The sequence below is a fragment of the Euprymna scolopes genome, chromosome 21, assembly GCF_053919585.1.
Source record: "Euprymna scolopes isolate OS-2025 chromosome 21, ASM5391958v1, whole genome shotgun sequence".
NCBI classification, from domain to species: Eukaryota; Metazoa; Mollusca; class Cephalopoda; order Sepiida; family Sepiolidae; genus Euprymna; species Euprymna scolopes.
The window spans coordinates 98,970,147-98,985,347 of NC_136502.1; the positions used below are offsets into that span (position 1 = coordinate 98,970,147).

Sequence of the window (15,201 nt, forward strand, 5' to 3'; positions counted from 1 at the left end):
ACGAAAATAGCGTGTAAAAGTCGCTCAAATAAAAGATACACCCCCCCCCTTTTCGTAATAGGAAGCATATAAAAAGTTATGTGAATGAGCGAGCAAACTGAGAAGCAGCCAGAAAAAAGCCTTTAATGGACATACAGAAAAAATGCACACACACACATTTTCGTTTTTATAGATGTTGGGTTGTCGATTATTGGCATTTGTGAGGTTTAACTTTTGATGTACAATATTCATCTATATCTAACTGTTCTTTTTTTATTTTTTGTACAAGGGTTGCTCCAAAAGTAAAGCCTCCTATTTTTCAACTTTTTTTTTTTTTTTCAACTTCAAACTATGAAGACGAGAGTAATACCATTTAAAACTAGCGAACAATTTATTTTTCTACATAGTCATCACCATCCTCAATGCACTGCCAGGAATTTAATGATGCATCTTTGCTTCTGATGCGCGTCCATGATAAGGGTTGCTTTTTTAGAGTCTTGCACCGTTAATATCTGCAACACAGATGAAACTTTCGAGTGATTAATGCATAAGTTCAGTCATCATAACAAAGCAAATTGCGATCCCCTCTAATCCATAGGAGGCATTATTTTTGTAACTCTTCTCATACATAGAGTACTGCTGCATTTGGATTGTAGAAAAGTGCCTTTGATATATTATTCTTGTTTTTTTTTTTTTGCTAACAACTCATTAAAATTAAGTTGAACTAAACATGCAGATTTTTCAACCAAGTTGTTTTTTTTTAATTTTTTTTTTTTTTTTTTTTTTTTTAACACATTCGCTGCCAACTACGAGTATTCTTGTACCCTGGCATTTGCTTAGCCTTGCCTGCTACGAGTAAACTCGTAACAAAATTTTTTTTCTATTTGTCAATGAGCGCTCGGCACGTACGATAACTGTCTTTAATTGAACTGGCATCTCAAAATAACACATATTGAATAGTATGTTAATGAGTTATCTTTTATTTGGCACCTGCCGTGTATTATGTTTTTTTTCTAGTGAATACGTATATAAGTTATAAGTTCAATGATTCACTATAAATAAAATCTGATTCGAGTTATTTTCATTACAAAAAATATACAAACTGAAAAGTGGCTCGTGGCAATTTCTGTAAAAAAATAATACAAATTTAATATATATTCCATATTATATTCATATACATTACTTGTTGACTTTAGTTTTTGAGAATTGCAGAAAAATAGCTTAGCAATTATAATAAATTTAATAGAGCTATAGCTGGCAGCGAATGTATTAAGCAGTCTATGAATGGTCCTTCCTCCATAAACTATGATATTATGATTGAATCATTTAAAGGGAGGTGACTCTGAAAGCTTTAATATTTTTATATAAAAAATCAAGTAGAATAAATTAAGAAAAAAGTGTTTAACATTTTGTAAGATTCAGTTATCGGTGTGTATATCACATGATCAAAGCAGTTCAATTCATGGCGGGTACATCTGCTTCAGATAGTTGTATCATGGTAGTTTGTGTATTGACATGTGCATGATTAAAAAGCTTCATAGGTGAGATGCAACATAGTTTACATTGAAAACTGTGCCATCTCATCATGGAAGCAATCAAAGACATTGTGTGAATGATGGTGATTATCAACTTAATGTCTATTGTAGATGCTGGCATGTGTTGGATGGTTTTAAGAAATTGACTTCCAATCTCTGCTAGGTTTTTATTCATCCCTCTTTCTCTCGAGTTAATTTTTATGGGTTCATTGGCCTTTCTCTACCAACGGATACTGATGTCTTGATTTGCTACTTATTTAGAATTACACTTAAACAAAACTACAGAAAAACCTTTGTGCATACTTGTCGTGGAACGAAGATGTCATATTCCAAAAATGACATAAAGTAATTTTCTTCTTTTAAATTAGAAAATCAAATTTTACGATTCTTACTTTATCAATTTTTGGCAGCCATAGCACTCTGTAAATCTCAGTTTAATTGAGTTGTCCACTCTTTAATCTTAAAAAACATGGATGCTGACAGATCTATGGTTTTGCTGGTCACAAAATTTGATTTTCTTTAAAAACAAAAAAAAAAAAACCATGATCAATTTACATGATTTTTGAAATATGACATCTTTCTGTATTTTTAAGTGTAATTCTAAATGAACACTTTTCAATAGTTCTAGATCAAGAACTTCCATCCATTTTTTTTTTCATGTAACCATACCAACAAAGTCTTCTGTTTCATACACATCTCTTTATACTATCCAGATTTAATCTTCATCTGAAATCAAAGCTGTTTTAAGCCACTTACATCGTATCATATATTACTCTTCATCATGCAATGCATGTCCTCAACACTCAATGGTCAAGCTTCACTTCTGTACATCATTGCTCTGTGTCTGACACTCTTCCTTTATTCGACAGCAGTAATATTTTGTTAAAAATGACAAAAATGCTATTTTTTTTTTTTTTTTTTTTTTTTTTTTGAAACCAAAGCAAATTTTAATCTATATATATCACAATAAAATGTATTTCCCTTTAAACAATAAACGATTTATTTTGTCAAAATTAGTTTCAGCAATATGATCATCATTTGGTGCTAGTTTTTACATCAAAACAATTCTCTTTAACTGCTTTTAATGGTATATACTGAATTATCTCCCTTAGTATCGAACCTTATATATGAATGCACTACCTCTTCCCCAAAATGTTTTTTCTTCTTTTTTAATATAATTTAGAAAGTAAAATTTAATTATGATACCATTTTATCATTAAATTTTTAATTGAACCAAATTTTTAAAAAAATTTTTTACGCTAAACATTAGCATCTATTTGTAAAATGATAGATTGCAAAAGGTTTTTGTTTTTAATTAATTTTTCCTTAGCATGCAGTTAAATGCCTTCTCACGATCAATGAATGCAAATTAGAAATGCCTCCTGGAACGATGTATATTTTCTGCAGTTGTTCTGCAATGATCCGCTGACACGTGGCGGTTGATTATTATAGAAGCTTGTTTGTAATGTGACAGATTTACATATGAATTCTTAAAAACCTTATTTTGTATCAGTTAAATATGAATTGTTAAAAACCTTATTTTGTATCGGTTACATATGAATTGTTAAAAACCTTATTTTGTATCGGTTACATATGAATTGTTAAAAACCTTATTTTGTATCGGTTACATATGAATTGTTAAAAACCTTATTTTGTATCGGTTACATATGAATTGTTAAAAACCTTATTTTGTATCGGTTACATATGAATTGTTAAAAACCTTATTTTGTATCGGTTAAATATGAATTGTTAAAAACCTTATTTTGTATCGGTTACATATGAATTGTTAAAAACCTTATTTTGTATCGGTTAAATATGAATTGTTAAAAACCTTATTTTGTATCGGTTACATATGAATTGTTAAAAACCTTATTTTGTATCGGTTACATATGAATTGTTAAAAACCTTATTTTGTATCAGTTAAATATGAATTGTTAAAAACCTTATTTTGTATCAGTTAAATATGAATTGTTAAAAACCTTATTTTGTATCAGTTACATATGAATTGTTAAAAACCTTATTTTGTATCAGTTACATATGAATTGTTAAAAACCTTATTTTGTATCAGTTACATATGAATTGTTAAAAACCTTATTTTGTATCAGTTACATATGAATTGTTAAAAACCTTATTTTGTATCAGTTACATATGAATTGTTAAAAACCTTATTTTGTATCAGTTACATATGAATTGTTAAAAACCTTATTTTGTATCAGTTACATATGAATTGTTAAAAACCTTATTTTGTATCAGTTAAATATGAATTGTTAAAAACCTTATTTTGTATCAAGTTATGTATCTTTCTTGTTAAAATTGTTTGTATAAGTAAATTAAACATTTTTTTTTTCTTAAATTTTACAGTGAAGAAATGGCTAAATTAGCTGCCCGAAAATATGCCCGAATCGTCCAAAAGTTAGGATTTCCAGTAAGTAAAGATTTACCTTTGTTGCATTTGTTGGTTTTTGAAATCGTCATTAGCATCCTCATCATATTTGGTTAAACATCTGGCATGTGTTGGAAGGCTTTAAGAAATTGACTTCCAAACTAACCTATATCTGTCCAGGTCTTTATTTATCCTTCTTTCTCTCACATCCATCCTTATCGCTTATTTAGTGTTTTCCTTGGCCTTCTCCGGTGCACTGAACCTAATACTGTAACTGTGTTATATTTACTAATCCAAGAACTCTCATTATTTCAATGTGATCAGGCTAGTGAAGTCTTTTGTTTTTTACATATTTCTGTGTCTAGATTTAATCTACCTTACAAATAAGTCTTGTATTACATGTCCATCATACCATTCTCTTATCATTTCTCTCCACGCGAAGAGTTTTTGAAATAAAGGCGCATTTGATGAGCAAGTAGTTATTTGTTGGTTTCTTTCTGTCTTTAAAGCCAATGTAACCCTAAAAAAAGATACTTGAATGATATGATGTTTATAATTAAGCAAGGGTAGGGTGATATCATTTTTTTTCTTTCTCCACTTCAAATGTTATGTAGCCAGTGGGTGGGTGGGTGTATATATATATATGTGTGTGTGTGTATATATGTTTTTATTTGTTTTTTGTTAGCGATACTCTTTGAACGAATTCAATTATTTATATGAAAGTGCATTTTTTCCTAAATGCGAGTTGGGAATAATTTTCCCTTTGACCAATTTAGTACTCCCTAAATGGGGAGCGGCATATATATATATATATATTATTTTTAAAATATAATTATCCACTGACATGTGTTTCGTCGTCTAGAACTCATCAGAGTGGCTGAATCTAGCGAGATCTATTCAGCCACTCTGATGAGTCGTAGACGACGAAACACGTGTCAGTGGATAATTATATTTTAAAAATAATATATTAGTCCTCACGCAAAAGAGCAGGACACAAAATGTTTTAAATAATAATAATAGAATAGCAATAACAGACTTTTGCTGGCAAGGACTACTATTGACCGTAACCAGTTATACAATCCTTTTGAAATTTTCATCTCTATTTTTCTCGTTATGTACTGAATATTTTTTAATGAAACCCATATGAAATATGTTCCTTATTAAATTTTAAAGATTTTCTATTCTGAAAGAAGTTTAAAAAATTTAATCTAAAAAATCTCATTATTCAGACCTGTATTACAAAGAGGGAGTTGCAAAAAATGAGTTGTGGTGTGAGGAGAAATACAAACTGAAACAGAATATTCAGACTTGTAATAATACAAAGAGGGGGTTGCAAAAATGGGTTGTGGTGTGAGGAGAAATACAAACTGAAATAGAGAGGAGAGTTTTAAAATATAATCTTAAAAAGATAAGTTACAAGTTAGAAAAGCATTTCATCCAAGGCATGAAAATTGTTAAACAAAATGTTTTTACTATATGCTTTAAAAATAAAGGTACAAGATTCAATTTGAAGTTTATTTATCTTCAAAGTGCACTTTTATAAATTTTACAAAGTAAGATATAAAAATTTTAAATTGAATCAAAAAATTACCTTGGATTTATTTTATGTAATGTACATTTTGTTGCAATTTAAAAACATTATCTTTCATCTAGCAATTAATGATATAGATATAAAATTTTCAATTATTTTTTTTAAAAAAGTGCAACAGAATGTACATTACATAAAATAAATCCAAGGTAATTTTTTGATTCAATTTAAAATTTTTATATCTTACTTTGTAAAATTTATAAAAGTGCATTTTGAAGATAAATAAATTTCAAATTGAATCTTGTACCTTTATTTTTAAAGCCTATAGTAAAAACATTTTGTTTAACAATTTTCATGCCTTGGATGAAATGCTTTTCTAACTTATATATAGTGAATAAATAACAAAAGACTATATTCCAAAGTTCATGATGTTGACCATCTTATAATTTATTCCTTTAATTCAGTTGACGTTTACAATTCTTGACAGTATCTGTTTCGTAGCACAAAATCTATCACTTAATTATAGTCGATCTATTTTGCCTTTAACTCCTCAGAAGAAATAGCAACAATCAATCTGTCAAAAGGAAACAAATACTTTCAAGAATTGTAAATGTCAACTTAATTAAAGGAATAAATTATAAGATGGTCAACATCATGAACTTTACAATATAGTCTTGTCATTCATTCATTATATTGCTCTAATTACATTGAGCTTCTTAAATCATGATTGGTATATATTATAAGGAAATAAAATATATTTCCACAGAAATAAATAAATATATAAACACACACACACACGTGCCTTGTATATATAAGTGTCTTTATCTTTTACATGTGTCAATATATATTACATGGGCTCGTATTGTCTAGTGGTATATATGCGTCTCTGATATCTTATGAATGTGTGTATACAGAGTATAAAAATGTCTCTTGCATGTATATATAATGTTCATTACGTGCGGCTGCTTCTTCACAAATGCATATAGTTAACAAATGTGACATCAACATAGTCCCTATCATTGTTTCTGACTGTCAGAAATTTTTTTTTTTTTTTGTCAGAAATGTTTTTTTTTTTTTGTCAAAAATTGTTTTTTCTTTTGTTTGTCAGAAATTGTTTTTTCTTTTTTTGTTTGTCAGAAATTGTTTTTTCTTTTTTTGTTTGTCAGAAATTGTTTTTTCTTTTTTTGTTTGTCAGAAATTGTTTTTTCTTTTTTTGTTTGTCAGAAATTGTTTTTTCTTTTTTTGTTTGTCAGAAATTGTTTTTTCTTTTTTTGTTTGTCAGAAATTGTTTTTTCTTTTTTTGTTTGTCAGAAATTGTTTTTTCTTTTTTTGTTTGTCAGAAATGTTTTTGTGAACGTGCATTCACATTTATTCATACTTATTTTGTTTCCTTTTTCTTTTAGGCTAAATTTCTTGATTTCAAAATCCAGAACATGGTTGGCAGTTGTGATGTAAAGTTTCCAATCCGATTAGAAGGCCTAGTCTTAACACATCAACAGTTTTCAAGGTAAGCAGTTTTTAAATTGCCTCGCACCCCTCTCATCTCCTGGTGCTACAGATAAGACTGTCTGAAGATGCTGGCTTTCTGACCTAAAATACACCAAACGTTAATGTTACTGTTTTTTCTTTTTGTTTGAATAACGAAAGGGGCAAAAGACTTTGTGTACCTTGTCAAATTCCTAAGGACCCGTGGTGTAGTGGATAGAGTATTTGGTGAAATTCAGCTGTAAAAGGTTACATCTCTGGAGATTAAAGGTTCAATCCTCAGTATGAGCGACCCACAAATACAATTGTGAATTACTTAGGACTTCTACCCATTCATGGCTGACTGAACAAGAGCATGCTAATCCGAGATCCATTTGAAATTCCTTGCAGATTTCAGAGTTCGACAAGGTATACTTGAGTAAAGTCTGAGCTTACATTTCCAAAAATGTTGTGAAAATAACACTAAAAATTACAGTAGTCCAAAGAACTACACACCTATAGAACTTTCTTCCATTTCATGCTTTTCAGTTGACTACAATATGGTCGTCTTCAAGTCCAACGTGAACAAGTTCTTGATGAGCCATCTTCATAAGTAATCCAATTTCCACTGCAAACAATTACTACGCTATTGTTCAATGACAACTGTACACTTATTAACCCGTATCCTTGAATAGCCTCCGGGTCTTGATAAGTAGTGATTCCTTTGTAAAAAAAAAAAAAAAAAATCACATTAATAATCTAAAAAAAAAAAAAAAAAAAAAAAAAAATTCAGAGCTGTACAAACTTGTATTTATATACTTTGATAATTTTTCAAATTTTTTTTTTTTTTTCACTTGTCAGATCTTTTTGTTTTTCATGGACTCACTGATTTATGCAAAGCTATTATAACATCTGATTTTCTTTTTTTTTTTTTTTTTCTAACAATTTTCTTTTTCATATTTTTTGTGCTGTTGATTGGTTGCTTTATGGCATATCAACTCTTTGCTTTATCCATTTTTTGACAGAAAGCCTCTAAGTTGTTCAAAAAGTTATAAAGGATATATGAATGTATGTGTATTATTGGAAATAAAGGATATATTCGTTTGTATCATTCTATTTAGCCCATAGATGAGACGTTAACAGGTACTACCGTGTTGAGTCAGAAAGGACATGAGGGTAGTAGCAAGAAATGGATGATTTCAAGCTCCCTATTGAAGTCTCCCCACTGGATGCCATGAACTGAATTTTTTTTTGTCTTTTGTTTCTGACAATAACAAATCTAGTTATTCATAGATGAGCACACTGGTCGCAATGGAGTCCAGAGAGTAGCAAAACCAACAGTGGACTTAAATTTATACATACCCATGGTTAGGTGTCAGTTGTCATGTCATAGCTGCCACAGGGCACTTTCCACTTAGCGGCAAGCAGATTAGTTGCAAGAACACTCTTTTCTTAATGCTCTATACATCCAATAAGAAATGGGAGATAACTCTCGATGACTCATTTTATGACATTCATTAGTCAGTTATGAAAAGAAAGATAAAACATTTATAATCTGAATAAAAGTGAACTTTTTTCTTTTTTTTTTTTGTGTGTGTGTGGGGGGGGGGTAGTTTAAAACTATTTTTTGCAAGTTCTCAAAGAAATAAAGTGTATTGGATAGGGGCAATAATTTGAAGATCTTTTTTTTTTTTCTTTTTTCCCAAGATCTTATTGAAGTTAAGCGATTCAAACATCAAGAGTTTGCTTTTCGATAGCAAATAAATGTATTTGTGGACTTATGGAGTTGCATTCTGATCTTATTTGGATATCGATTTTGAAGGTTGATCTACATTTTTTTTTTTTTTTTTTATCATGAAAATCTAAGGAATGAATTGTTGAACCTTTTTGATGACTGACTAGGTCACATTCATCCAATTTATCTGCATATCATATTTGATCAAAATCCAACCGTTTGTTTTCGATCCCTAGCTGACGGGTATTTCATTTTATTAAGGCAACTTTGAATGCATAGAGCTGCAGTATTTATTTTTGTTACAAGTTTTCCAACTTATTTAGTTTTATCTTCACGCCATTACAGCTGTTTTACCTCTCAGACCTTTAATGTCTTTTATTGTAGTTGATCACATCCCAGGAATTTGAAATGGGACCTGTTTTTTATTTCTACCATCTGGAGTAGATTATTCTCATCCCAGATTCTATACCTTTCAAATATCGAAGATTAGGGTTATTTATGAGATCGATGGAGTTCTGCTATCAAGAGTACGGTTTCTTGTTTTGATCAAATTCAGATCCGACTTTGTCATGATTATGGTTGTGGCATTCACCCTGGATCGGTTGGGTCGACTCTTTCCAACAAGTTCACCAAGCATGGCAATCAAGACTGCTTCTGTTATGAATGCAAACCATTCGCAATTCCAGCGACAGACCCCATGAAGGTGAGGGCCTAGAATCGGTTCAACATTCAGCTTCACTGTCTTGAGCCAGGTTTTGAGGTGACCACAGTGACGTTCCTCCCAGCCTGGTAATGTAGTTGGATCGATGACGTCCTGGATGAAGTCATCTGGGTGTTGTCGAAGGACATGGTTGAACCAATGAAGGTGTCTGACAAGGAGAGATTTTTGGAGGCAGTGAATCCTTACTCCTCTATCTGACTGATCTTTTTTTCTCGCGTCTTTTTTTTTTTTATCACAGAAAAACGGTTGCTAGTCTTTCTATTCTATTATTTCCGAGGAACATACTTGACTCGGCATCATTCTCTGTAAAACATTCATAACAAGAACTTGTCTTATTATAACAATGGAAAAAGACTTCCTTTTCCTTAACAAACCCTGTAAATGGAAGGGCCCAGAATCAGTTCAGCATCCTGCTTCACTGTCTTGAGCCAGCTGTTGAGTTGACCACTGCGACATTTCTTCCAGTCTAGTGGTGGAGTGGAATCGACTACAAATGAAGTAACCTGAGTGTGGCTGAACCAATGTTGCTAGTCTTTTTATTTTGTTATTTACAAGGAAAGTACTCAAGGCTTTAGTCTCTGCTGCTTCTCTGTAAAACATTCACAACAAGAACTCGTCTTACTACCACCATGGGAAAAGACTTTTTTTTCCCTTTCATGTGTCTAACAATAAACGGAATTTCCATGTAGTTTCTTTCCCAAAACTTCCGATTTCTAAAACATGTTAACCCTTATCCTTGAGTGGCCTCCGGGCCTTGATAATTGGTGACTTCTATGAAAATAAAAAACAAAGTTGCTGCATAATTGATTCCCTGAAACTAAACAAAACACTTGTCATAGTCTTTACAAGTCATCGTCCCTTATCCTCGAGTGCATCTTAGCCTTAGCAAGTGATAACTCTTTACAGAAAAAAAAATTATGTAAAAAAATAAAATTGAAAAACACTTCAGCTTACAAATGTCAAATATAATCATAGATTTTTGGGAGATTTTAGCAGACTAAATTATTTCTAGTTACATTAAACGGTAAGTCAATATTGGTCCCCCGATTTATTGGAGAGAGACCTATGTTTTCAGTGGCGTGCGTCTGTGGGCCCATGCATCCATTATTCCGGACGATTGCCAGATAACCGTCCATTAGTTTTTCCTGAAATTTTGCCACAAATTGTATTTCATTAAACAGATGTGCACAGTAAAAAAAATCTTTTGTGAAAATTTCCATTGCGTCCCCAGGGGTCCAAAATGGCCAAAAATGACACGTTTTGCCCCATAACTTTGGGTCCATCTATTATTACTGATGTATGTGATTGAATTTGAAAAATAAATACAAAGATTTATTCTATATTTCTACAACCTTTTTTACTCTTGTATATTTAAAAATATTGAGCACTCTATTTTCATTACTATTTCTACAGTGTGTTCGAAGTTAATTTCACTTATACCCTGGGAAAAGGTATGAATCCAGCTATAAATTAAATCATAGGATAAACTAAACTCTCAAACTTTTGACAACTAATCTAGGAAAACTAAAAATAAATAAAACCAGTCTTTCTTTGCATATTCTGGCATTGTTTCTCCTTTATGCAACATTCTAAAAATATTGGTTTAGGAGAGGTGCAGTTTGGATTGTGCAACCTTTGCTTCACTGAAGACACATTCTGCACAGACATCTTTGTAGGTGGTTTGATAATTTGACTTGCTAAAAGGAAAGTAACTAGTTATTTAAAAAAAATTTTTTTTAACATCTCATGCTCATATAAATGAATTCATTATAAAGTATCAACGTTTAATTAAAAAAATACTTTGATTAAAATACTAATTTCAAGTTATTGCAGTAAATTGTCGAATTTCTTTGCTGATAAATTAAAAAATTCAAAGCTCAGTGTTGATACATATTTATAAACGGATTAACCACTAATTTCTTTTCTTTTATTCAAACCTTTTTTCTGTTAGTGCCCTTCCTAAAATTAGTCAATGAGAGTTATTTCCCTTCTCAAACACTGACCTTTAAGTGAAAGGTTATATAATTCTATGAATTATTTTAGATGTTTTTATTTTACTTTTTTTTTATCACTATATTTTTTATATTTTCTTGAGTTATATTTAAACTTTTTTTTGTATCTTCAAAGTGTTAATAATTTCTACATATTAAAAGGATAGATCTTTGTTTTATTTATCCTAACTGAGTGCTCGTAATGGGGATAAGCTCTCGATGTTTATAAAATTCCTCTCATTGTGTACGTGTCTCCAACACTTGAAAACCAATGTTTTTGATAGGTGCTCATTTGTCTGGGAAGACAACTCATCTGAGAGAAGGAAAACTTTATCAAATCTCCACTACACATACATTGGTTGTACACTCGTGAACAAAAAAAATGGGCCATGATTAAAATTGGAACAAAAAAAATGGGCCATGATTGAAATTGGAAAGAAAACAATTTTTAAAATTTTTATCGCTTGTTTGCTAATAATTAGCTGTTATTTAGTATTTTTCAGATTATTAGTATTAAAGATGAGTCCAAGAAAAGTAAGACGACATCTTAATGAAAAAATTAAAAACCGAATTGCAGGATTACGACAGGCAAATTTGACTTACAAGCAGATTTTCGACATTTTGAAAGAAGAAAAGGTGGCAACATCTCTTTCAGCTGTGAAGAGAATTGGGCAAAGGTTCGAAATTGAAGGCACAGTGAGCAGGAAAGTTGGTTCTGGTCGCCCCAGAGCATCCACAATGAAGGACGATCACAGGCTTAAAATGACCGTTTTGAAGGATCGCAAAAAAACTTATGTTGACCATAGCAAACAATTCGAAACAGCAAAAGGAAATTCTCTTTCTAGAGTGACAATATCCAGAAGGATGAAGGAAATGGGATTTTCATCAAAAAGATGTGCAAAAAAACCTTTGTTAACTAAGAACATCAGTGACAGAAAGACATTTGCATCATGTTATGATACGAAAGATGCAGATTGGTTTAGAAATGTTTTCTGGTTGGACGAATCAAGATTTTGCCTTGCCAGATTTTGCCCCTGAACGTTGCATCCGAAGATCCGGAGAAAGATTTTCACCGAATTGCATAAAAACCACAGTAAAAACATGGAAACGGAGGAATAATGGTATGGGGGACCTTTTCTGCTGCAGGAGTTGGGGAAATTATCAGATGTGATGCGTCAATTAATGCCAAAGAATACATTCAAATATTAGAAAGGGGTGTATTACCAAGCATCCAGAAGTTAGTAATGAACAATGACATTATTTTTAAACATGATAATGCCCCTGCACACACAGCAAAAGTCACAAAGAAGTGGCTTACTGATAATTCAATTGATGTGATGTTTTGGCCTGGTCAAAGCCCAGATTTAAACCCAATGGAAAATATTTGGGCTATAATATCTCGTACATTAGTTAGAAAAACTTTTTCCAACAAAGAAAAATTATGGGAAGCAGTACAAAGAGAATGGAATAACATCTCCTCTTCACAGTGCTCCAAGTTGGTTGAGAGCATGATAAAAAGAATTGATCTTTTAAAAAGATCTAAGGGCAATTCCATTCCATACTAAGTTTTTATTAAAGTAAATATCTTGCTCTTTATATTTTTTACTCATTTTCGTTTATTATTTAATTGCATTTTGTGTAATGCAGCTTTTTGTGCAATAAATTGTAAATTTCTTTCCTGGCCCATTTTTTTTGTTCATGAGTGTATATGCTGGCATGTGTGGGACAGCTTTTAGAAAAATAACTTCTAAACTAACTTATCTCTGGCTAGGTCTTTATCCTTTTTTCTCTCAAACCCATCTTTATCACTTCCTCCCATGTTGTCCTTTACCTTCTTCTATAAGATGATTCTTCTACCACAATTGTTCTACATCTATTAACCTAGAAACTCTTGTTCTTACAATGTGGCATATTATTGTAGCCTCCTTCTGAGTTCATTAGAACTAAGCTTGTCTTTAAGACTTGCGTTACACATCCATCGTATCATTCTCGTATTTCTTGTCATGCAACACATGTCCTCAACTTCACTGATAAGTGTTCACTGCCAGACATCATCATACTCTGTACACATGCTTGATAGACCCTTCTCTTTGTCAACAGTGGTAACACTATGTTGGTTAGTAATGGCAAAACTTCCTTGAACTTCATTTACTCCTAATTGTAGCTAATCACACTAGCACCTGCTACTGAGTTTGCAATCATCCCTGTTGTCTTAGACTTCTTGAACACAAACTGGCTCTTTTCTCTCTCAAATAATTCCACTGCACTTCTTGTGCATCCAATTCTTTCAAGTAGCACAGAAAATTGCACTCAGCTCCTTTACAACAAACTGAGCATAGAAATCTGGATTTCAACCACTACAAACACTGATCAATACTTTGGCTTTGGAGACATCTCCCTCAAATCCATACTTTTCATAGTATTCCTTCAAGTTTTTAATTTAGAAAGTAAACCTTTTACTATTTCACAAGCAAGTGCTACATCATCAGTATACAACATCTCTTCTGTACAATGCTTTAAAAAAAAAAAGCAAAAAAAAAAGAAGCAAACTCTGTACAAAGTTCTGATGTACTTCTATTTTAACATTTAAAGCTTTTACTAAATGTGCTGTATGGAAGTGTGTTGCATAGAAAGAAATGATATGAGAATGATGTAGTGGATGTGTAATGTGAATCTTAAAGACAGGCTTAATTTTGACGACCTCAAATGAAAAATTGGACACTGCATGCAGATGTTTGCAGAAGAGTAAACTTTGAAAGTATGGCCATGTTGAAAAAAAAAATATGAGAGTTCATGGGTTAATAGATGTAGAACAGTTGAGTTAGCAAGTTCAGTTCACAGAGAAAAGTCAAGGAAAACATGGGATGGAGTGATAAAAATGGACCTGAGGAATAAAGTCTTGGTCAGAGATAGGTTAGTTTGGAAATCAAGTTCTTAAAACAAATGGTAAACTAAATATGATGACTGCGGCCTTATATCCTTATAGGAAGGTCTTTGTGAGTCGGCCCTGAAGAAATCCAAGACTAGATGTAACAGCATTCTGGCAACTTCTCTCCTGTGATGGTACTAGCACCGTGTGTATCGATACTTGCTTTTCCAATGAACTATTCTAAGATTATCAAGCTTGCTCTCCACATTAGATTACCCAGGTTTGCACTCTGAATACAACTTCATCATTTTTTGTGGCTGAAGTATAGCAACCAGTTATTTATGCAAAATAGAATCATGAGTAGAATTTATGAACGATGCCAAAATTGTCTTTGTTTCTCTATTTTTATCTCCTTCGTTATGCAGTCTTGATGTATGAGTAAAAAAACAAAAAAAAAAAAAAAACAATTTTTTTTTCCAAATTACATTATCTATTAAAACATTAAATTCTCTTTCATGTCTTTAAAGTAAATAACTGGGGGAAAAATGTATCAACAAAAACAGGAAAATTTAAAATGAGCATTTTTATTATTTTGTCAGCAAAATTAATTCAGAAAGATTTTTGAAAATGTTTTCCCTTCACCTTAATGCTCGTCTTTTTTGTATTTTCATTGCATATTTCTCGTATTAGACAAGAAAATAAGGTAAGAGATCAGAAAAAAAAAATTTATGATGAAAATCAATTAAATATTTTGTCCTAAAGTAAATTAAACATGAAAAAAAAAGCCAACAATTGATTATCCTTTTTTTTTTTTTAAATTTTTTATTTTTTTATTTTTTTTTTTAGTTACGAACCTGAATTATTTCCTGGATTGATATATCGGATGGTGAAACCTCGAATTGTGTTGTTAATATTCGTCTCTGGCAAAGTCGTCCTTACAGGTATACATTGTTTTTTTTTTTTTTTTTTTTTCATTTAGTTGATAAAAAAAAAAAA

The 15,201-nt window shown here is 31.3% G+C and overlaps 1 protein-coding gene across 1 annotated transcript in view; it reads left to right on the forward strand.

The window, feature by feature from the left end:
* LOC145242621 (uncharacterized) overlaps positions 1-15,201 on the forward strand; it is a 43,034-nt gene that overhangs the window by 21,739 nt on the left and 6,094 nt on the right. Inside the window, exons 4-6 of the mRNA XM_080105738.1 lie at positions 3,876-3,939; positions 6,829-6,932; positions 15,052-15,146. Coding sequence (XP_079961864.1) covers positions 3,876-3,939; positions 6,829-6,932; positions 15,052-15,146 — 263 coding nt within the window. The remainder of the gene's footprint in view (positions 1-3,875; positions 3,940-6,828; positions 6,933-15,051; positions 15,147-15,201) is intronic.